The sequence below is a fragment of the Canis lupus genome, chromosome 20, assembly GCF_011100685.1.
Source record: "Canis lupus familiaris isolate Mischka breed German Shepherd chromosome 20, alternate assembly UU_Cfam_GSD_1.0, whole genome shotgun sequence".
NCBI lineage: Eukaryota > Metazoa > Chordata > Mammalia > Carnivora > Canidae > Canis > Canis lupus.
Genome location: NC_049241.1, coordinates 45,624,949 through 45,648,837, shown reverse-complemented (window position 1 = coordinate 45,648,837; position 23,889 = coordinate 45,624,949). Strand labels below are relative to the sequence as shown.

The 23,889-nt window shown below is 53.0% G+C and overlaps 1 protein-coding gene across 8 annotated transcripts in view; it reads right to left on the bottom strand.

Annotated features, from left to right (window-relative positions):
* Positions 1-644: 644 nt before the first annotated feature.
* UNC13A (unc-13 homolog A) overlaps positions 645-23,889 on the bottom strand; it is a 61,417-nt gene continuing 38,172 nt past the window's right edge. For 2 of the 8 annotated variants that reach the window (XM_038566890.1, XM_038566892.1), the window contains 20 exons: positions 21,788-21,921; positions 20,425-20,510; positions 20,111-20,237; positions 19,249-19,345; positions 18,739-18,882; positions 17,886-17,969; positions 17,308-17,385; positions 16,997-17,085; positions 16,383-16,535; positions 15,110-15,233; positions 14,154-14,159; positions 12,340-12,378; positions 11,180-11,209; positions 9,731-9,787; positions 9,288-9,368; positions 8,351-8,498; positions 7,293-7,349; positions 4,234-4,326; positions 3,356-3,515; positions 645-1,960 (listed from right to left, as the gene is read on the bottom strand). In XM_038566890.1, coding sequence (XP_038422818.1) covers positions 1,660-1,960; positions 3,356-3,515; positions 4,234-4,326; positions 7,293-7,349; positions 8,351-8,498; positions 9,288-9,368; positions 9,731-9,787; positions 11,180-11,209; positions 12,340-12,378; positions 14,154-14,159; positions 15,110-15,233; positions 16,383-16,535; positions 16,997-17,085; positions 17,308-17,385; positions 17,886-17,969; positions 18,739-18,882; positions 19,249-19,345; positions 20,111-20,237; positions 20,425-20,510; positions 21,788-21,921 — 2,088 coding nt within the window. In that variant the 3' untranslated portion in view covers positions 645-1,659. The remainder of the gene's footprint in view (positions 1,961-3,355; positions 3,516-4,233; positions 4,327-7,292; positions 7,350-8,350; positions 8,499-9,287; positions 9,369-9,730; positions 9,788-11,179; positions 11,210-12,339; positions 12,379-14,153; positions 14,160-15,109; positions 15,234-16,382; positions 16,536-16,996; positions 17,086-17,307; positions 17,386-17,885; positions 17,970-18,738; positions 18,883-19,248; positions 19,346-20,110; positions 20,238-20,424; positions 20,511-21,787; positions 21,922-23,889) is intronic. The other 6 variants (XM_038566891.1, XM_038566898.1, XM_038566893.1 and 3 more) reach the window with 6 other exon arrangements.

Here is a 23,889-nt window from a genome sequence, read left to right as displayed (position 1 = left end):
ACTGTGCTTCAAGCCTGCCCACCTCAGCCTTTGCCCCTACTGTTCCCTCTGCTTGGAGCTTTCTTCTCTCGAATGGGTGGTTCCTTCTCATTTCTCACCTCCTCAGAAAGCCCTCCCTTGCTTTCCCGTCTGACACAGCCCTTACCACTCCAGGAGACCAGCTACTCCTCACCTCACCCCTGTTTTAGTTTCTTCCCAGCACAAGAGAATCCTGTACTTGCTAATCTGGCAGGGAAAAAAAAAATGGCACACGAGCTCCTGTCCAACATGGAGAAGCAGATTCTGAGCAAAGTCAAGCCATGACAAACTTTCCCAAAAGGTTCTGCCTGCATGAACTAAAATGGGGAAACTTGACTCTGGCCAGATCGCCCCACTACTGCCTGCTGGAGGAAGAGCTTTAGGCAGGTAGAGGCCCCACCGGGGGTATCCTGTGGCATGGTGTTTGAATGAATGAATGAGATTTTGGAGACTAAGCTCCGAGCATGTTTGTGTATTTACACACACACACATATACACACACCTAGAGTTTCTGGTCTCTTTCTTGCCTGCCCGGAGAAGAGGTTCGGGGACTGCCTGGGTCCAGGGAATCCCAAATCCTCCCTCTTTTTTTTTTTTTTTTTTGGTGGGAGGTCAAGAGTTCTCAGGGAACCGCCCCACAGGGTCCCAGGGGGAAAGGGCTGAGGGCAGGGGTTTCACTTGGCAGCCAGACGTGGGAGGGGGGGCAGTGGAGGATTGGCCCAGAACCCCCATCCCTTGTAAGGATTGGGGGAGGTCCCCTGAGGAGGGGTTAGCAGCAATGGGGAGCTGTGTCGGTCATCCGATCTCAGCCCACCTTTAAATGGGGCACACAGGCCAAAGGGAGTGGGGAGAGGGTATGGCACTGGGACCTTCGGCAAAGCCTCAAGCAGCTCTCTGGGCCTCAGTTTTGCCATCTGTTAAATGGGTGGATTGAACTCTATGATATGAGGATGGGGTATATTGGGGGAACAGGAGAGGCAAACCCCCATAGGGAAGTGGGGGCAGCGCGGGTGCTTCACAGCCATCCACTTGGCCCCCAGGGTTTGGGCGCCCGAGGGCGCATGTGCTTTTGAAATCCCATCCTACCCTCCCTCCCCGTTTATTTTTTGCACAAACATGAAAAGACACTCTGGTCCAACCTGGGCCCTCCAACTTGCATCCTAGTGCCTCCAACCCCTAGACCACCCCAGGGGGCGCTCCAGGAAGCCCCGCCCCTCGCCCAGGGCCCGCCCCTCGAGGGAGCTGAGAGTTCCATACTTGGCAATTGGTCTTGGGCCCCAGGGGTTGGGGACCCATCTTATGGCTTTTCCAGGGGACAGGAGGCAGGGCCTCCCCGTACCAGAGCCCCAGGACCTGGCCTCCTCCACAGGGGGCGGGACTTCCTCCCATCCCAGCTCCAAAGGTCCCCTAGGCGCTGGGGACTTGGCTTCTAGTAGGGGATGTGGCTTCTTCCTTCATCGCGCCCGAGGGCGTGGCCTCTCGAGGGGGCGGGGCGTCGTCCGTTCACAATTCCCCAGAGGGGGCAGCGAGGTCAAGGGCGCAGGCACAGCCAGCCCTCCGCAGAGCCCTCTGGGAGGCCCCAGCGCAGACGTCGCCCCGCCCCGTGCGCAGGCGCAACGCTGCCCGCCCGCGCGCCCCACGCTAGGGCGCAGGCGCGGCGCCGCCCTCCTCGGCGGAGCGCGTGTCCGACTTGAGCTTGACGAACTCCTTGGCCACCTCGTCGTTGCTGCGCTGCGACAGGATGCGCAGCACTGTGAGGCCCGTGTCGTCCATATGGATGCGGCGGCCCAGTGGCAGCCAGCAGGCGGCGCTCCCGCGCTGGGCCAGCTCCCGCAGCTGCAGCACGGCCAGCCCCACCGTGCGGTCCTCGCGCGCGAAGCAGTAGTCCTTGACGCACACCTGCAGCTCGTAGCACTCCGGGCCCGCGTCGGCGCTCAGCGTGCTGCGGGAGGCGGGGCGTGAGGACAGCCCCGCCCCCCGCCCCGGTGGCCCCGCCCCCGGGGCGCCCAGAGCGGGGCCACGCCCATCTTTCCGGATGCGCACCTCTGCCGCCCCCCTCGGGAATATCTCTTGTCTCTCCTTCCTCCCCTCTGCCCCCCACCCCATCTCTAGCCGACAGCACCCCCACCGTCCTACTGCCAGCCCCAGGCCAAGCCACGCCCCCACCCAGGTGACACCTCCGAGACCCCCTGGCTAGACCAGGCTTCCGCCCCGTGATATGGGCGCCCGCACCTTTGGCCGGATGAGCTGCTGCTCCCACCATCCTAACCCAGATACCGCGCCCAGAAGCCCCTTTACCGGGCTCCCCCTTGAACCCAAGCTCTCTCCTTGACGTGGCCCCTCCCCCATACTCCCTAGCACACCTCTTACCCTTCAGGTGCTCTCTCCACACGACTTGCCTCATGCCTCATCACGAGTGAACTCCCCCCCACACACACTCCAGTGTGCCTTCCCCAGCCCCCAAGTTCTGTCCCCAATGCTGGCCTCTGTCCCCAGGGGACCTGCCCTGGAGGGCCACGCCCACACCGCGTCCGCTGTACTCCGCCCACCCCAGGAGATACCTGCGCCGCTACTAGAGGAAGCCCCTGCTCCCAAGCATTGCATCAGCTGTCCTACCCCTCCAAAATCCTCTCACCAAGAGCCCTCTTCTTGTCCTCTCCCAGCTCTCATGCCCCCCTACCCCTCTGCTCTTCTGTCCCCCAAGAACACCTCCCAACATAACCTGCCCCAGTGAGGTTTGCGCCTGATCCAAATATCTGCCCACCCCAAGTAACACCTTGATCAGACGCATTTGTGCTTTGTCATCTGCTCCTCTGGGGCCCTGATGCTTCCGACTATGCTCACCAGGAAGTCCCACATGGATGTGACCTCACTCTCACCCACTGGACAGGCATCCCTAGCCCTGGACCACACCACTCCTGTCCCCTGCCGGTGACTCCTCCAGACCTGCCCTGATGCCCCCGAGACCTCACCCACACCTTCCTTGCCGCATCATGACCACTCATGGCCCTTAACCAGACCTGAGTCTCCAGCCCCAGAAATGGCTGTGCCCAACAGGCCCCCTCTGCCCAGACTTCCTCTCCTCTTCACAAGCTTCATCAACATGTTACATTTCATTCACTGCTTGTCTTCCAAAGTGATTACTCATCCCATCCCCTCACCAAGGTCACTCCTGCACTAAGGTGCCTTCCTTCCCAGTGCCCTCACCTAGGATGTGACCCCTCTCATTCCTGCACCCAAGTATCACTGGCCACCAGACATCCCTCTTCTGGTGGATCCTGAGGTCACCCAGGAGGATGTCCCCTCCCCATGCTCCCCAAACCATCCTTAGACTCACAACTGGAAGCTCTCGTTGTACTTGGGGGCCCAGCTGTTATTCTTGGATTTGGTTGCAAACTTGCGTTTCTTGTCACTGAGCTGGGGCCCAATGATGTTGACCTCGATAAATGGCCGGAAAATGCCAGAAGTCTGCCACTTGAGGTCATTGGCAGCCACGACTGTGAAGGGGAAGTAGAGGGTAAGGTAAGGTACGAAGCTGTGGTTTTCGAAGTCTGTCTGAAATAATACATTTCCTAGAATGTTCCTATAGCTAAGTGTGGCTATATGACTAAGTTCCAGCCAATGAAATTTCAGTGAAAGGAAGTGATCTGTACAACTTTCAGATCGTAGCTTAAAAGGCAGGGAGAATGGGCTTAACTTTCTCCTTCCCAGCTGCTGGCTGGGATGCTGGTGGGTACTGAGTTCTTTGGTGCCCTATAGAGGAGGAAAGCATATTGGGGGTGAAAGTGCAACATAAGATGACAGGAGCCCCCAAATTTGTGAAGCCTCCCTGTCAGCTCTGGGATGACTGTTCTTGGAGTTACCTCAGAGGAAACTTCATTCTATTTTGTTTTGTTTAAGCCATTGCTATTTTAGGGCTTATGAAACAGCTCAATCTGTGTTCTAATAAAAAAAAATAAAAGCCAACAAAAGGAAGGCAGACCTGAAAGATGGGGAAGGTGGAATTAAGTCCCATAACACTGTCCATGCCTCTGGATCCAGCCATGCCTGAAGGTAATTTATTTCTGGAATTTTCAGTTTTATGAAAACTTTTTTTTTTTTTTTTTTTTTAATGAAAAATGTTTTTCTTGCTTAAGCTAGTTTGAGTTTGGTTTCTGTCACAGGACCTAGTGAATCCTGGTGAAGCCATGCCCCCTTCCAACTCAGACTACTCACCTTTCACAGTGACCTTGTGTTCCCCGGTTCCTGGATGAGTGAAGAGCTCAACGTGGACTGAAACTTCACCCACGGGGTCTTCCACACCCGAGCCTGGGCGGGGAAGGGGAGGATGCTTGGCATGAGCTCCATTCTTCCCACCCACTCTAAGGGACCTGGACCGCCTCCCACCCACCATGTGCTGGCGGCACCAGGTCATCAGCCCTGACAGGGTGGCACTGAGGGTGGGGCAGGGATGGCAAATGGTCTTAGGAGGCCAAGAATGCTGGGGTCTGGCCTTTCACTACCTTGCTGCGTGATCTCAGCTCTCTTAACTTCTCTGAGCTTAATGCACCTGCCCCCCCCCCCCCCATTTTTCTCATTCTGCTGACAGCCACGTTGTCAAAACTCAGTCCTCATCTTACATATCCTGGCTTCCGGGGCCTCATTTCTCCTCTTGCTTGCACCAATGCCACACTCTTCAGGTTCTCCTCCTACACACTAGCCGCTCCTTCTCACACTCTTTTGTCACCTTCTCTTTCAATCCTCAAACTGTTGGGACTCCCTTCTCGGTCTTCACTCCCTCTCTAAGTACATACTAGAAAAGTCTGCTGGCTCTATCTTCAAAATACATCCAGAATCTGACCCACCTCCTTGGTTCCATCGCCCATCATCTCACGCCTGGACTATTGCAGTAACCCATACCCTGTCCCCCAAATCCTCCTCTCAGCTTCTCTCCATACACCACCCACAGAAAATCCTATTAGGTTAGCACACTTCCCTCCTCTGGTCAAAACACTTCCGTGGCTTCCAAATCCCTCTGAAATAATCAAAGTCTTTTTGGTGACCTGCAGTGTCCCTCCCAGTGCGTCCTCACTATTACCTCTCCCGCGTCACCTCTGTCCACGCTCACCCTTGCTCACTCTGCTGCAGCCACACAGGCTCCTTCACTGCTTCTCCAAAACACTGTGAGAACCTGACCCAGAGTCCTCACTTCTTCTGAAGCGACAGCTTGTAGGGATATCTTTATTTTCCCTGCCTCAAGGCTGTTCCTCTTTCCATAGAGAATCTCAAGCGTCAAGAATCTTAAGCCTAGGGGCTCCATCTTGCACACATGGCGAAATAACCACAGCTGCCCAGTCAGGTCATGCCCTGCCCACTGTTGCAATGATTGGCTCAGGAGTGGTCATGTGACCCGTGCTGGGCCAATCAGAGTTAGCCCTGGGACTTTGGCCATAACTCTGAGAACAGAGTCTTTGGTGCTAAGCTGGCAAGTCTGTCTCTGCCCAACGAGGGGAAAGCCTTCGTCACAGATGTCTCAGCAGAGATCAGTGACCAATGACATTGCCCAAGACCGCAGATCCAGCTATTATGGATGTCGACACAGCCCTTAATCTTTCCGTTCCAGGCCCACAAATTCCCTAGTCTGCTTGAGCCTGGGTAAGGTGTGTCTCTGTGGCCACCACGATGCCCTGATTGATTGGTTCTGGTGGGTCATTGAAGGGGCAACCTAAAAGCTTTGTCCCTGTCCCTCTTTCTGTGGTTCTGGAAAGGGCATCCTGTGGGGCCTGGGGACCTGTGACCGCCAGCACCCCCACCAGGCCCCTCCCTTGCCCCTCAGAAAGCTCCCCACACCTTGAGCACCCCATGCATAGGGGGAAGAAGGGGGGAGTCAGGGGTGGGTATCCAAGGTTAATCAGGGTTACCTGGCACTGGGTGGAAAGTGACTGAGGCTCAGGGGACAGAGAGGCCTGGAGACCCCCCCATCACCCCACTACTGGGGCGTGCACCCCCCCCCCCCTGCCAAATCCTCACTGCCCACCCCAGGCCACCTTCCTTGTCATCTCAGGCTCCGGCTCCCCCCTCCCCCCAACCAGTCACATGCTCAGCCTCACCTCCCCCCAACCCCAAGGCTGATGCTTCACAGCAAGCTCAATCCGGGCCAGACTGAGGGTGCCAGGTGGGGAGTTGGACAGTGGTGGGTGGGGTGAGGGGTCAGACCATGGCCAAAGCTAGTAAGAAGGGGGAGGAGGGCATTGCTGGGCGCCCCCATCCCGTGGTTTGCTGGCTCCAAGGGGAAGGGTCTTTCTCGGGCCTCTCTGTTTACCCCAATCCCGCCCCTCCCTGAGTCCCTGCCCCTCGCCCCTTCATAAAGGAAGGTTCCTTGGGCAAATGGCTTAATCTCCTTTGAGACTCAGCTTCCTCATCTGTGGAATGATGGACTGCCCTGTGGGGCAATTGGGAGAAATCTTTTCTAAAAAATCCCTGAGAGGGATCCCTGGGTGGCGCAGCGGTTTGGCGCCTGCCTTTGGCCCAGGGCGCGATCCTGGAGACCCGGGATCGAATCCCACGTCGGGCTCCCGGTGCATGGAGCCTGCTTCTCCTTCTGCCTATGTCTCTGCCTCTCTCTCTCTCTCTGTGTGACTATCATAAATAAATAAAAATTTAAAAAAAAAAAAAAAAAAAAAAAAAATAAAAAATCCCTGAGAAATGTTTCTTGACACAAGCGCTGGCTCAGAGTTAGAGCTTGAAAACAATTCGTTTTCTATGCTTGGAAGCATGACGTCGGTAATAATAGTCATTAGTGATAATAATACAGTAACAGCAACAATACACTTCCTGGGAGCTACCACATGTATTACAGGTCGGGAACTGCTCTAAATTTAATTCAGCTAATCCTAAAAATAATCTTTGTATGAGGGCCCTTGACCGTTCCCCTTTTACAGATGGGAAAGCTGAGCTACTCCCGCAGGCGCCCAGCCGCCAGAGGCAGAGCTGGGGGAGGGGCCCACTGGCATCCGAGCCCACTCCCAGCCGTGCAGGCGCTGTCCGGGGCTCCCGGGATCCTGCTTAGGAGGTGCACCTAGGGCGAAGCGGATTCCGACTCGAATCGCTTCTCCTTCCCCCCGTGGAACCAGCAAGCCGTCCTTCCCCCTCGTCCACCTAGGCCCCCAGAGCCGGTCGGCCCGGGCGCGGCCGGGAGGCGGAAGGACGGGCCTTTTACTAGCCGGGCCGGGAGGGGCGCAGGCACCGGGCACCGGGCGCGGGCGGGCGGGCGGGCGGGCGGCGGAGGCACGTACCCTTCTCAGGATAAATGTCTTCACTAAGGGTAAACCTAGTCCCTTTTCCACCATGGACTAATCGCGGGGGAAGGTGGAGAAAGGAGGGGAGGGAGGGGTGGGGGAGAGACGAGCGAGCGAGAGGCGAGGATGGAGGGCGAGTGTGCGTGGCGGGGAGCAGGGGAGGCGCGGAGAGGGGGCGGCGAGTGAGAGGGAGGAGAAACAAGAGAGAGAGAAACGTCAGCTGCAGACGGACGGACGGACAGCCTCCCGCTCCGGGGGGGACACCAGGGACACTAAAAGCAGCAGCTTGGACTGGGCACGAGGCTGAGCACGGGAGCCCGGCGCCCAGGGAGGGCCCTAGGCCCTGGGCTGACTCGGGGTGGGGGGGATGGGGGTGGGGGGCGCTCCCCTCCCCCCAGCTTCTGGCCGGATGGCCGCTCTCCCTCCCACCCCGCTGCCGGAACTACGCCTGGGTCAGCGGCCAAACTTCTCTCCCGCGTCCTAGGGCCAGTTTTGAATGGGGGGGCGGGGGGTGTCCCCAGGGAGGGGAACTAGGACCCTAGAGTCCTGCTCTCCCCAGCCCCAGCTGCTGTGCGTGAACTCAGAGAGGGACACGAGACAGAGGCAAGAGAAGAGAGAGAGAAAGACAGAATTTGAGAAACGGAAACTCCCTCTCGGTCCGCTCCTCCGGGTCGGGGGTCCCTCCCATCCCATCCCCCGGGGCTGTCAATCATTCCTTTGCCGCATGACGTCATATGCCCCGCCTCCCCCGAGCTGTCAACCACTCCCTGGATCCCATCCTTCCAAGTCCCGCCCCCAGGAGCTTTCAATCACTCCCGGGGCCTGGCCTTCAAAGAGGTCCCGCCCCACAGCTTTCAATCACCTCCTGGCCCAGTGACGTCGAGGTCCCGCCCCCACGAGTAGGCGATCACTCGTTGGCCCCGAGCCAGCGCGGAGCTCGCGGGCTCCCGGGGGCTGTCAATTGCCCCGGCCCGTGACGTCACAGAGGAGGTGAGTCGGTGGCGGCCTCACTGGCTTAGGGGCTGGGTGGCCGCAGCTAGCAGGCCGCCGCTTACCCTGGGCCGCCTGCGTCTGCACGAAGGTCTTGATGAGCAGGTCAGTGGCCTGCGTGTAGAGGGACAGGGCGTAGCGCAGGGACTGCAGGTCCGGGCTCTTTTCCAGAAAGGTCTTCTTGAGGCCCACGCCACCTGCGTGGAAGTATTGCTGTGGAGGACAGGGCGGGGAGAGGTGAGTCTAGTTAGGCAGCCCCGATACCCCCCTCCCCACCCCCGCTGCCCTCCAGTGGTGACGTGCTGGATGACCCGGGGCCTCAGAACACTGGTCGGCTCTGCTACTCCCCCACCTCCAGCCCTGCCCCCAAAGCCAGCGGCAGTCTCAAAATAACACCCATGCCTCTCCCTCTCCTCCAGCCCCTTGTGGTACCTGCCTCAGGGTCTTTGCACTTCCTGCGCTCCTTGATGGGACGGCCTCCCTCCCAAAGTCAAACACCTAATTTTGCCGTGGCTGGTTCCCTGTCCTCCCTCCGTTGGTTAAGATCGCAAGGAGCTTTCCTTGACCACCCTCCTTAATACTTTGCCAACCCTATTTCACTATAATTATTTAAGAAAAAAAAATTGCCCTCAGGGTAGTTTTCATGCTTTTCATTTCATGGAGACCACGGCCCCTTTCATGCCCCCTCCCCCGCCCCCGGGTTCTTGCATGGGCTGGCCCTCTACCTACAATGCTTTGTTTGCTCTGGCTTGGAACTCCTATGCATTCCTCAAGACCCAGAGCTTGACACCCCAGAGCTGGGGGTGTCTGTATCTGGCTGGCCCCCTGAACCTAGGGCTCCGCGGGACCCTGCATCAGCCAGCCTGGAACTGACAGAGGAGTCATCAGGGAGTGTTTATAAATTGAATAAAGTAAGGTGGGTTGGGAGTCTAGGTCCATGTCCTCACCAGTCACACCCTCTGCCTGTTCCACCTGGGAAGGGACAGGGGTGGGACCTCTCACCTTGATGGTGTCCAGGGCCAGTTCGACGACTGCACACTGCTTTGGGGTCAAGCTCTTGGCTTCTTCTCGTACCATGTGGTCCTGGATGGATGGAGAGAGGGCCCAGGTGGGCAGAGCAGACCCCACCTTAGGGATATGCCTGTCTGGGGTGGGCCTCATGGAAAACTCTGACAAGTAGGGTAGTGGGTCTGCTGTGTGCCTGGTGCCTTGCCTGTGACTGGCACACAGCAGGTGCTCAATATTTGTCAAATAAACGATTTGTACCCTTGATCAAGCTGTATCTGAAGCTGAACTTTGCACATCTTTCCAACACACTGGATCCAATAAATTGTGCTTAAGTCAGTCCGAGTGGGGCTTCTGTCCCCTAAGCATGTCACCATTCTGGGACCTCTCCCCCAGGAAATGTCCCCACCCCAACCTCCTGCCCCCACACTTGGCCTCACCTTGAGTTTAGACAGCTGACCCAGCTCTTTGGCTGCATTGAAGATCATCTGGGTTCCCTGCAGGTAACAACAGTCACAGCCGAGGTGAGGGGGGCGGTCCTCCAGACCAATCCCCACAGCCCTACTGACACCCTAGCCCTGGACACCACCTTGGTTCTTGTCCAGAAGCTCTGGGCAGGGCAATGGTTATGTCCCAGAGACAGATCTGGAGCTTCCCCTCAGGAAGTGCTGAGTGGGAGGAGGTGATGACTTTGTCCCTGCAAATCCCAGTGTGGGCGCACTACCCACCCTCTCACCTCTACCAGGACCCCGGGTTTGTGGGACAGAGAAGAAAGAGAGCAGGCAGTGAGGAGCCATGGGTGCAGGGAGCCCCAGATGGTGTTTGTCAGTATGGGACAGGCTGGGCAGCCCAAAGTCAGGGGGTTTCAAGAAAACTGTGGGATGGGTTCTGGTGACCCCAGCACCACCACTCCCCGGGCCCCATGCCCCTGTAGGAGAATTTCCCCCCAGTAATCTGGGTGGCTGTTAGTATGACCTTGTAAAAGGAAGAATCCTCCCCAAGCAACACACACCTCAGTACCCATCCTCCACCCACCCAAAACAGACACCAGCAAGATGGCATCCTGGTTATGGCTCCAATGAGCCTGGGTGGGCTGCGTTCAAATCCCAGCTCTGCTATGTGGCCCTGGGCAAGTCACTTAACCTCTCTGAACCTCAGCTTTCTCATCTAGTTGGGGGAAATCATATCTACTTCATGGTTTAGCTGGGGCTAAATGTGTCTTTGTTCAATGTTCACTGTCGTTATTATCATTTGGCCTCAAGGTCATGAGCAGTGCTGGGGGGCAATGATCGGCCTGGAAGCCACAAGTCCTGCCTCCTCCAATCACTGTGCTAGGTGACCTGAGGCATGTCCTTGGACTTTTCTGGGTCTCAGTTTCCTTCGCTGGTTCACAGGGGCACCTACACTAGCTCGGGGGCTGGGGTAGGCCTAAGTATCGATGAGGTCCTGCATTTACTGGACTCTGGGGTGGTCTGGGGTCCTGAGCAGGGCTAGGCAGGAAGGAGGCCCATTTACAGCTGAGATGATTGGAATCACATTGACGGTCTACCAGCTGGCCAGTGGGAGCTGCCCCTACTAACATCCTTACTATCGTCCTGGCTGTGGCCACTTTTTTGATCCTTGTCTGTGATTCCCTGAGGCTGTCCTGAAGCACAGCGACTTAGGAGCCCAGCTATCTGGTCCTCAGTTTCCCTTGCCACACCCTCCTCCCCTCCTGCCTCCCCCCCCACCCACCCTCACGAGCAAACCAGACAGACAAAGGAAGAAGAGACCACAGATGGGTTCACAGTGCGCCCCCAGACGGCAAGGACCACAGAGGTGGAAGGAGGCACGGGGTGGGGAGGGGGATGGGGGTGGGAGCCAGACAGACAGTGAGAGGCTGGTCTTACATCTGAGTGGCTTGGCAATTTCACCCTGCCCTGTGGAGAGAATCAGGCGGAGGTCAGAGTTTGGGTGGCTGTTGGGAGGATGCTCACTGGGGCTTCCCTGCCCACTCAAAGCACAGTCCCACTCCCCAGCCCACAAGCTGCCCCCCCAGGTCCTGAGTCTAACACTGGGCCCCCTCCCCAGCTAGGCACCTTCCCTTGTCTCCCACTGGGGGCTCTGGCTGGACTCCCCGACTGCCAGGAGGCTACAACCAGCCCATCACCTGGGGACAGCCTGCCTAGGGATGGGGTGCCTTGGAGAGGGGGAGAGAAGAGAAAGGGCTTGGGTTTCTCTCCTCCCCCAACTCCCAAGACTTTTTCCCACAGGGCTGCTTCTAAAAGAAATGTACTTATAGGTATCACAAGTTCCCTCAATGTGGAGACACACACCCGAGCACATCCACACAGGTGCAGAAAGTTTACACACACACGCGCATACACACTTGGATCAGCACACAAACACACATACACACAGAAGAACTCACACATTAAAATACACACATGGACCCCTAAACACTTCCACATGTGTGCACAGTCACACACATAAGCTCACACACTCACCCCTACATGGATGCACTTACATGTATATGGTGCCTGGCACATTGAATATGCGCCCCTCCTCAAAGGGCTAAATGAGTGAGTAGGGAAGCTTGTGTGCTCACAGGTATGATAGTTCCTACATGAATGCACAGCAAGGGCCACTGTTCATGTGTTGCCACAGCTGCCATCTCCTTACAACAAATACCCATTAGAACAACAACAACAACAATCTACATGAAAAACAACACGTGTCTCAGTCCAGGGCAGTAGTCCAGGGTCCGGGCCCTTCTCAAAGCCACAGAATTTCAGCTGAGCCCAGGGCTGAGATAAGCCCTTTGGGTTTTGTTATAAGAGGGTGGGAGCCGTTTGTGCCAATGTTTGCTCACACATGGACACCTACTCCAAGCCATGACCCTGGAGAATGAACTCATCTCTAACTTCTGGTTTTCTGGGACTTGGCTAAGACACCTGCCTTTACCTGTGATCCCAGCTGACCTTCCTACCCATGTACACGGACACACACATGCACACACACACCCAGACACCAGAGCTCAGGACCTCAGCACAGATGAGGCCCTCATTACCTTTTCTAATCCCTTGCCATGTTTTCTCAAGAGGGTGCCCTGCAGAGACAACGTCACAGGGTGATCAACCTGGCAAGCCATGTGTGGTGGGAACCCAGGGTGATCACACATGTACTCACGGGGACAGGAGGTAAGGGGCATCTATACCGCACAGGGCGCTGATGGCTGGGTTGCATGGAGGGATGTGTGTGTACCTTAATGACCAACTCTTAAAAGCTATAAGAGTCAGAGAGATAGGAAAGAGAAAGAGGAGAAATAGAAATACAGAGCCAGAGAGAAAGAAGTCACTGCCAAAGTATGATCCGTTTATGTTTACTGTATATATGAGGATCTTGTTTCTTGGGTCAACAGGTGATCAAATAGGCTCCAAATTCAGGTAGGTCTGAATTTGGAACCTGACTCTGGCATGTTTACTATGTGGCCTTGAGCAAGTGACTCCTCCTCTCTGAGCCTCAGCTTTCCTCTTCTGCGAAACGGGAATAATAATATCCACCTCACTCAAAGGGTTGTCATGAATGTAGGCTGTACAGCAACTACGAGGTCGAGCATACAAAGAATCATCAATAGGGACGCCTGGGTGGCTCAGTGGTTGAGCGTCTGCCTTTGGCTCAGGGAGTGATCCCAGGGTCCCGGGATCGAGTCCCACATCAGGCTCCCTGTGCCTCTCTCCCTCTGCCTATGTCTCTGCCTCTCTGTCTCTCGTGAATAAACAAAAATAAGATCTTAAAGAAAAAAAAAAACACAAAAAACCCACAAAGAATCATCAATAAATGTGAATCCCTTTAGCTCCTTGCCCATAAACACACTGTTGTTGGGTATCCTGCCACCAGATGGTTACAGCCAAAGACCCAGACTGCAGCCACCAAGAAGTGAGATGAACGCTCGTGAACTTTTGACAGGTGAAATCTTATAATTGTCTTGTCCACAAAGGGGGGGGGGGGACTCTGAAGTGGTTTTATTGATCTCTGCCCTCCTGTGTGTCTACATATTACTACCATCACCAACAATATCAGCTCTAATTTAGTGAGCACTGCCTCAGGTAGTCACAGAGATGAGACTTTAATGCATCATCCCGTTTGGTTCTCACAACAACCCTCCAAGAGTTACTACAGGTAACCTTTTTTTCCAGACAAGGAACCGGAGGTTGGGAGGTGAAGTGACTTCCCAAGGTCACAGAGTGGCTGGGCTGGGATTTGACGCCAGGTCTGCCTGCCACCAAAGTCACAAATGCTGTCTCCCACCTGGGTGCCTGGGTGTGTGTCTGGGATTCATGTGATCCTGCGGTGGGAGTGGGAAGGCAGGGGTGGTGGTGGTGGGGGTTGGGGTCTGTGCCTAACAGCTGAGTAGGGACTCGGGGGGGTGGGGGCCTGTATTTTGTGTGGCTGTTAACAGTTGAGAGCCAGCGAAGACGTTCGAGAACTCCGTTGACTTTTAGCCTCCTTCTAGCTTCAGAGAGGGACCAGTATCCTGCTGGAGTCTGAGCATGGGGGTGAGGGTGAATCCCAAGTAAGGGATGAAGTCAGATGTGAAGATGCTGGTCTTAGGCTTCGGGGTTTGGGAGCCCGAAGGCACCTCCTGGGTACTTAACAATGGGGCGGGGTGGGCGGGCGTGGCCTCCCTCCCTCCAGGCCCCGCCCCCTCCCCATGCCCCGCCCCAGACAGACACAGGCACATCTAGGCGGGAAGTGGGACAGTGGGTGGGAGGCCGGTGGGTGAGGAGGGGGCACTGGGTGGGGTGGGTGCAGCCACGCGGTGGGCCGAGTCCAGACACAGAGCGGACGGACAGACAGACGGACAGAAGGGCCTCTACTTACGATCATCTGTCAGCCGAGATGGGGGCGGGGCGGTGGGGGAGGGGGGAATAAGTCACCATGAGTCTCCCAGGAAGGCCAGGGAGGGGGCGGAGACGGCACCGAGGGGCGGACCCCGTGCCCCTGCCCAGCCCAGAGGAGACAGGCAGGTGACAGGTGACGGGAGGTCTAAAGCCTCCCCCACCATCCCCCACCATCGGTGCCTCTTGGCGGCCCTGCCCACCCTCTCCGAGCCTCCCCCAACCACCCAGGAACGTCCTCTCACTCTGTACTGTGCCATCAACCCATGTGCCATTGCCGTCCTCAGGCCCGCACACCTCCCTGGAGGAACCCACACCCAGCCACACCCCTCCGCAGATGTTGTGGTTCACCCAATCCCACCTGGAAGCCTGATCCCTGGGGATCACGGTCTCTGGGCTTTTCCCAAAGGGTTCTAGAGGCATGGTCCTGGCCTGTAGATGAATGCTGACCTCTGCTTGACCTCTCTGACCTTGGATGCTCTCTGTAACCTCTGGCTGACCTCTGGGAGCCCTGTGTTCTATTGGTCTCTGATCTTCCAAGTCCATGGTATCTCCCCTCCTTGTCTCGTGATTGACCCCAAAGAGCCCTCTGATGAACCCACTGACCCATATGACCTCTGTGATCCATGGATTCCATGATCCCCAAGTTGACCTCTTTATTTTCTGGGTGATCTCCGACCTTTGTATGCCCTATTGATCCACATATGACTTCTGTGTCCCTTAGACATCTCTTAACTCTACGTGACCTCTTTGACATTTATATATCTGACCCATGAATGACCTATTTGACTCTTTGGTGACTTTTAATCCATAGGTGACCTCTCTAATCTTTGAATGGCCCCACTGACCTCTGAGCCCCACTGCCTTTGGCATCAAGTTCTCTGGGCTCCCACAGGGGAGGCTGCCCAGGAATCCCCTCTGGCCCCCTGTGGGCCTCACCGTCTGGTCAGTGAGGGGCGGCAGAACGATGGTCTTCTCCATGGTGTTCATGACCAACTTCCACAACTCCTTTAGCACCCGCTTCAGCACTGTCTTCTCACAGATTTTGGCAAAGAGAGTCAGGCTGGAGATGAAGGGCAGGTCTGAGAGATGGCCCAGCTGGCTCTAACCTGCAGAGCCCCCTTTCCTCAACAAATGGGCAAGGTGGGAAAATGCTCCAGAGGGCACAGAGCCTGTACAGGGACCCCTGAATGGGGCCGGATGGATCCCATTGACCAGAATGATCTGATGGGGCTATGAAGCATGACACACATGAGGAGTAAATGGTGACTGGACAGGTCAGCAGGGGCCAGGCTGGAAGAGGACTCAACACTGGCTGGGAGGAAAGCCTGGGCCTCAGCATGAGGGCAGTGAGGAACCATGGAGTGTTCATGAGATACATAGTCAGACTTTTCTGTTCGAAAGAAGCGTGGAGGGTAAGCTGGAAGAGGAAGGCTGGAGACTAGGGACTGCGAGTGGGCTGGGACCATGTTCAGGCAGAGGGGAAGGGATGGTATAGGAAGAGGGCAAACTTGAGAGGGAAAACAAGAATTCGAGACTGGATATATGAGGGTTCAAGGAGACCGAGTAATCAATCCACCATGATCCATCCAACAACTGACCCACCCATCCTCCAAACTATCCTCCCCCCAAATTTAATGACCCCTCCATCTTTTTTCTTCTCCCCTCCTCCCTTGCTCCCTCCTTTCCATCCAACTTTCTATCCATCCTCCATCCCCTCTTTCCTTCCCTCCCTCCCTTCCACCCATTCATCCATCCTCTCATCTACACTTCCATCCATTTTTCCTTATTTCAATCTATTGATCCATTCGTCCATCCATCCATCTGGTTATTCATCCATCCATCCATCCATCCAAATACTTACCTAACTATTCATTTACCCATCCATCCCTCCTTTTATCCATCTACCCTCCATCTAGCCTTCCAAGCATTTATCTTTTAATCTACCCATCAATCAGCACACTCATTTCTCATGTCATCTATCCATCCAACCACTGTCCATTCACCCATACAAATATTTACTCACAGTCCTTCCAACCATTTACTCACCCATATTTCTATCCCTTCATACCTCCACCCACCCACCCTTCCAAACCATACAACCACTGCCCAGCAAACATGCCCTGAATGTCCTCTCCAGGCCAGCCCTAGGTCTCTGAGGCCCCATCCTTAAACTCTTCCTGGCCATCTTAATCTACCCAGCCTGGCTTACTTGCTGTCCAGCAGGTCCATGATGGGTTGCAGCACATTGTCAGCATCCTGGGCCACACTGCTGCAGGCACTGGCTGGCACATTGCCTGTGCCCTTCACCTGGCTGAGGATGTCACCCATCTGCTTTACGCACTCCTCAATGTGTGGCTGGAAGCTGGGGGCATAGAAGGGAGGAGCTCAGACCACACTCTTCAGGCCTCCCAGAGAGAGGACCAGATGAGGTCTCAAAAGCTGACCCATGGACCTTTATGTTTTTATCCTGAGCATCAAGGAGCCATGGCATATAACTGAGCAGGGGATGATGTGGTGTGTAATAGCAGAATTGGACACTGGGCTGAGACATTCACTTGTGCTATTTATCTCACTGCACAGTCCTACTCAGGTACTATTACTATCATCATCCTCATTTTATAGATGAGTAAACTAAGGTTCAGAGAAATTAAATGACTCACCCAAGGCTACATAGCTAGTAAGTGGTGAAGCCAGGATTGAACTCAGCTCTAACTCCGAGCCTGAAGTCCTCACCACTACATCTGCTGAGTCTCTGGATGCCCCAGGTTTAGAGGTGTGGGGCTACCCCCTCCTGTCTGCTCCCAGCCCTGGAGATGTCCCCACCTGGTAGCAAACACCCGGCTGAGTTCATCCAAGACATTGTTGAGCTTCACCTGGAGCTCCTTCAAGATGTCACTGGCCTCGGCATCCAGCTGAGGAGGGAAAAAGGATAGCAGGTCAGGTTTATAGAGCATCCACATAAATGGGGTATTTACCCATCCAACACAGGGAAAGAGATCCCAAGGGGCTGGGGAGGAAACAGGCACAGATGGTGAAGCTGCTTGCTTGGGTTAGAGGGAGTAGCTGAGCGGGAATTCATCAAGGGCCTACAGGGATGCAGGGTACGTGATGACCCTGCCTGGGCTTCGCCTCACCTCCTTCCCTCCCATGGCTTCGAACATCTTCTCTAGCTGCACTCGGAGCTGCTGAGTGTTGTTCATGAGGATGCAGGGCTAGGGATGCAAAAAGAGCAGGGAGTCAGGGCTCAGTACCCTTCCCCAGAGCCTCCCCCATCCACTGCCAGGGACCCCAGGATGGTTTCAGGGTCTGAGTCCGGAGGAAGAATGAAAGACAGCATTTGGGACCAGATTTCTGGGAATGTTGGGGAAGGGAGTGTCTCGAGACTGGCAGAGGGAAACAGGGCTAAGTAACTTCCCTAGGGTGGGCTAGGCTTCTGGGAGTAGCAGGAAGGGGGAGAGTTCCTGTCACACACCCATATTCTCCCACATGGGCTCAAAGCTTTGCACACTTACATCCATACACCCTGAAGGCTTCATTCGCAACAATGACACACTGAAGGCATGTGCCCTCACCTCCAGATCCCCCCAGACACACACAGTCAGGTACACGGACACACAGCTGGACACATAGACACAGAGCCCAGGGAAGGATGGAGCCTTGGGGGTACAGAATGGGGCTGAGAGGGGACAGGATAGGGTCCCCCACAGGTCACCACTTTCTCCTTCTCCTTGGAGCAGTAGGAGGCGAAGTCCTTGGAGATGATGTCTGCGTACTGGAGAAGCACATTACTGATGGTCTGGGGAGGACACAGATGGAGTGACAATGGGGGCTGGGGCTGGGCAAGCCCATCAAGAGTCACTAGTGAGATCAGGGATGAGCCCAAACCCCTAAGAGAACTTAAGATGGACCACTTGAATGGGTGAATTCTCTACCCAAGATGACCCTCACAACCAAGAGGAGACACCACCAGGTAAGGATGACTATTTTATGTAAAGTCAGATCTTTCACAGAGCAATCAACCATCATATTAACCCAGCTCCAAGAACAAGCATGACTGGATCCCAGACAGAATCTCAATTCCTACTTACAGTCCTCAAGTTCAACTCAGCCTAAAGCCAATTAGCTGGAACCTTCAATGCCAGTTAGATGGTCCCGACCTCCAACCTCACCCCAAGGCCCGCCATAATTCTACATTAATCCCAACACTCACTCCAACCTCAATGCCAAATTGAATTTCTATACTAATAGTAACCCTAAACCCAAACCCAAACTCAATCCCATCCTCAACCTTGACCCCATCTCCAAATTCAATTCCAACTTTAACCACGGCCCTGACATCAACTCCAAACTCAACCTAAATGCTGTTCCCAATCATAACTCCAACATTGATCTCAACCTCAACCCCTATCTCACTGATATCACCAACCCCAGCTTTGACCTCAATCCCAACCTTAACCCCAGTCTTGACCTTGATCCCAATAGCAATTTCAACTGCAACCTCAACCTTGACCCTATCCCAATTCCTCATCTGGACTCCATCCCTAATCCCACTTGCACTCCCATACCTTGGCAAAGCGCCTCATATAGTGCCCCACAATCTGGGGGTCAGGACACTCGAGTTTCTTGATAATCTCAAAGCTCTGGTTGAGCTGGGAGAAGACATCCACCACGGAGCAGGAGAATAGGGCATGCTCTGACGTCTGCTGGAACTGTAGTGGGAGGGAGGCCAGAAAGGAAGAGAGGGGTCAGAGCCAGACAGTCCCAGCATCCAACCCCCCTGCTCTCCATGGGGAAAGCCAGAGACCAACTGCCCTGGAGTGAAATGAATAGTGTGCAGGGGTGACTTAGATGTGGACACAGAGGCTATGGGGAGTGTGGGGCTTCCAGCTTGATGAATTTTCATTCATTTGTTGAATGAACACTTTCAACACTATGAACAAGACGAAAATGGTGGCCATCTTTCAGACTGGCTTCATCCCAAGGGCAATTTTTGACCTCATATTGGATCCCAATGGGCCTCAGAGGGAGACCACTGTGGGCACTCTAGGGCCTTGATCATGGGCCAGTGTCCTCACCCCATCCTTCTTGTCTCGCTCCAGGGCCCCATGTAGGAAATCCCGGGACACCTCCTCATTCTCGTCCAGCCATTGGATGACAAAGGGCTCAAACCACCTGGAATGGAGAGCAGGGGTGGGGTCTTGCCACCTCTCATCCCCTGACCCTCTCCTTTGCCTGGTTCTTAACGGTACTTGGGCAGGTCCTTCTCTCCCTTGAATTCATCCTGTGGCCTTGGGTGGGTACCCCCCTGCTTCCCTAACCCATCAGGCCTCGGTTACTTCAGCCACGAAATGGACCTCGTGGCCACTGTTAGGGCAAGGCTCATACTCGCAGGGCTCATGGTTCAGATAAACTACCCATGGGCAAGTGGATTCCCTCTGTGGGATCCCATTACCTGTACAACAGAGGAGTATCTATCCCACAGTGCTGCTGTGAGCAGTGAATGACACAACACATAGTAGGTCCTCGGTAAATGGTGACCACCATCCTGCTCTCCAACACAGCCCATGAGTCAGACATCCAGAGTTCAAATCCTGGCTCCGTCACTTATTGGATGTCACCTTGGGCAAGTCCTTCAGCATTAAACTCTCCATTTTCTCATCCCCAAAATGGGAATTATAATGCTCCCATCTTATAGAATTGTCAAAAGGATTAAATGAGAAAAGGCACATAGGACCGTTCAGTGCAGTTTCTGATACTTATAAATATTAATTGTCAGGGCTATAGGAATCCATAGTCCAATGGCTGAAAATAGAGACTACTAGGTTTGAACCCCACTATGCCCTTGATGCCCAGGGAGCCCTGAGTAGGTCAGCTCTCATCCCTGGGCCTCAGTCTATCTGTCAGTGCTATAGTTCTGGCTTGGGGCAAGGGACTTACGCAGGGTACTCAGGCACGCGGTCCTTGAAGGCAGGAAGCTCTGCCACATACTCATTGTACAGCCACTTAACCTTGAAGTGTAGGTTCATGTAGTCAGCGCTCTTGCATAGGCGATGCTTGTCATGCTCTGGTAGGGTGAGAATGGAAGTGGCTCAGTCAGGAGGGTCTCCACCCTCTGTCTTGGCAGCACCTACCCTGGCCATCACAGGTGTCCAACCTCAAGCCTGAGGGCACTCACAGCCTCGGAGGGGATACTACTGAAGCACAACTACCTTTATAGCTAGATTGGCAGACATGGGGATGAGAGTACTCACCCTCCATGGCATACTTCATGTCCTGGGCAAACAGGTTCCACATCACTTCGGCACTGATTTTACCCACGTTCAGCTCCTGGGGAAACCTGGTGAAGGTCGTAGAACAATGAAACCTCGCCAGATGGAAGCAAGATGGCACAGGCTGCTTTGGCCTTCCCATCCCAGAGGGTAGTGCAGGATAGACAGGGGGATCTGGGTTCAAGCTCCCTCAAAGCCACTGACTTGCTGAGTGACTCTGAACTGAAGCCCTGCTTCTCCATGAGCCTCCACCCATCTATCTCTCCATCCCTTCATCCATTCATTCACCCAGTCATCCACCTTTCTACCTATCCATTCTCTCACTCATCTGTCTATCCACTCATCCATCCATCCATCCATCAGTCCATTTCTCCATCTAATCAGCCATCCATTCTTTTATCTACCCTTTCATCCTTCCACCAATCTATCCATTCATCCACCTATTCATCCATCCATCCATCCATCCATCCATCCATCCATCTATCCATCCATTTCTCCATCCAATCAGCTATCCATCCATTCCTTTATGTACTCATTCATCCTTCCATCAACCAATCCATCCATCCATCCACCTATTCATCCAACCATCTACCCACCCATCTGTTCATTTCTCCATTCAATCATATCTCCATCCATCTGCCCACCCTTATGCATCCACCCTTAGCCCATCCATTCCAAATCCCTGATCTTAACTGAATATCTAACTAACCAAGAGATATTGGCACACCAGAGTTAGGAGCCCCTCTAGCACTCAGAGAGAAATAAGACACAGCAGTTCATTTAGCTAACAGAGATGAAAACTCTACAAATGTATAAATCTACAAACCTAAACTATGTACATACACACAATTACACAATATACAATATTGTATATTGAAGTGCATTCCACAATTGTATGCATATATACAATTAAACCCATAGGCTACAATATACAATGAATTAGATCTACACACAAGATATAATGCAATTTAAATGTAAAACATTTAGTAGAGTATCTAGCATATAGTAAATACTTGAGCAACATGTCTATTGTTACTTATGAACCTGCACACACATTCAAAATTATATACATATGTACACAGTGTTATTCACACAAATCAATACATACAAAATATATGCCTGATTACACCAGCAATTGTATACATACACACAGTTTCATGTATATGTTTGTAAACTATGCCATATTTCATTCAGGCACAACCATACCTACAGTTGCCTCTAGATAGACATCATATTATGTGTAATTAGACATGATCATCTTTACACATAAGACACAAAATTGTGCACACATACGTACGCACATAATGACCTCCGGAAAATTAACTGCACAGATAACACAACTCACTGGTTGAGGCAGGGAGTGTAGGAATTTTTGTCTTCCTCAATGATGGACACTATGAGAGTGATCAGCTTGGACCAAAAGTCAAGGTTCTTGATGCTGGGTCCCTGTTCCTCTGGGGGAACTTCTCCCTTCTTGGCCTAGAAGGGGCAGTGGAGACATTGGCCAAAGGGGCTCAGGGATAGGTGCCTTGGTTAGTTCATTATTGTGAGACAGGAGGTTAGTGAGGAAGGGGTCCCATTAACACATGTGTGGTTCAGGTAGGAGAGCTGTATGAAAAGGAACTGAGTTCATGTAAACTGGCCCAAACAGAGGTCATGTCCATGCAGCTCAACAAAGCTTTATTAGACTCAACTCATAAAAGTGAATAGAACTGAATTTAGTTGGAAAAAACTGAAGCCCACTAAACCAAATGGGGCTGAAATGAATGCCAATCAGGCCCATTTAGCTTAACAGATGGAGGTTCTCAGAATTAATTCAATGAAACGGAACTTGGGCCAATTATACTGAATGGAGTGGAATTAAACTTAACTGGATTGAATTAAACTCAAATGAATTCAATTGGATTGAACCTAATCAACTCATCCAAGATCAACATCATCCTAAGTCAGAATAATGGAAATAAATCGACTTGAACTCAACCCAACCTAACAATCTAATTCAAGTCAACTGAATCAATCCAATCCAATGCTATCTACTCAAACCAATCTAACATACTCAGGCCAGTTCAATCCAACTTTAGCCAATCAGTGAAAATGAATGTAGCTAATTCAACTGAAATGAGTCCAACTCAAACTAATTAATTTGAACTCAACTATGCCTAACCTAACAACCCATCTCATCCTAACTCAAGCCCACTCAACCCAGTCAAGAATAACTTCAAGTCAACTGAATAGAAATAAATGGATTTTTATTCAATTAAACCCTGCTAATCCAACTCAGTTCTGCTCAGTAATTAGCCAAGAGCAATGTTGAGTCACCTGAATAGAAATAAATGGGACTCAACTCTTTATAGTTGAACTAAACCCAACCCAATTTAATCCACTGCACCTCAACCCAATTCAGTTAAAAGTGACTTGATTTGGGATCCCTGGGTGGCGCAGCAGTTTGGCGCCTGCCTTTGGCCCAGGGCGCGATCCTGGAGACCCGGGATCGAATCCCACATCAGGCTCCCGGTGCATGGAGCCTGCTTCTCCCTCTGCCTATGTCTCTGCCTCTCTTTCTCTCTCTGTGACTATCATAAATAAAAAAATAAAAATAAATAAATAAAAGTGACTTGATTTAAACTCAGGTTGACTTCAACTTGAAGTCAACCTGAGTGTAACTTAACAGAATGAAATAAAAATCTCACTAAATTGAGCTAATGTGTTATCTCCTATCAGAAACCCAAGGTGAGGAAGGGGCCACCTTAGCTCCCACAGTCTCCTGCAATTCCTCCATCCCAGGGCTAATCACCCTAGGTTGAGTTTCAATCTATTTATCTTTCCCTTTTAAAAGGGAATAAGCTCCTTGAAACCTTATTGACAATCCTGGAATTATATGTGTAGATAAACACATGTTGAAAGATCTCATATAGGGACTCCTGAGTGGCTCAGTGGTTGAGCAACTGCCTTAGGCTCAGGGTGTGATCCCAGTCCCGGGATCGAGCCCCACATTGGGGTCCCTGTGAGGCACCTGCTTCTCCCTCTGCCTATGTCTCCTCTTCTCTCTCTGTCTCTCATGAATAAATAAATAATCTTAAAAAAATCTCAAATAAATTGAGTTGAAATGACCAAAACTGACCTCTACTCAAGAAATTAAATTCAACATTTATTGAATAGCGATTCCATTAGTGATTCTATGGGAGCACACTGTATGCCAAACTCAACTGAGTTTAACTAAAACTGAATTTATTGCTCATCTGTTGTCTATCAGGTGCTAAGCACTTACCTACATTTTATCTAAAGATAGCATCTTTGAATTTTCTCCTCAATCCAGAGATATGGATTCATGACCCCATTTTACAGAGGGAGATACTGCGGCTCAGTTAAATCACTTTAGAAGGGGCAGACCTGGGATTTGGGCTGGGGTCTGGTTGGTAACCCCTATTCCTTTCTGCTTTATCTGGA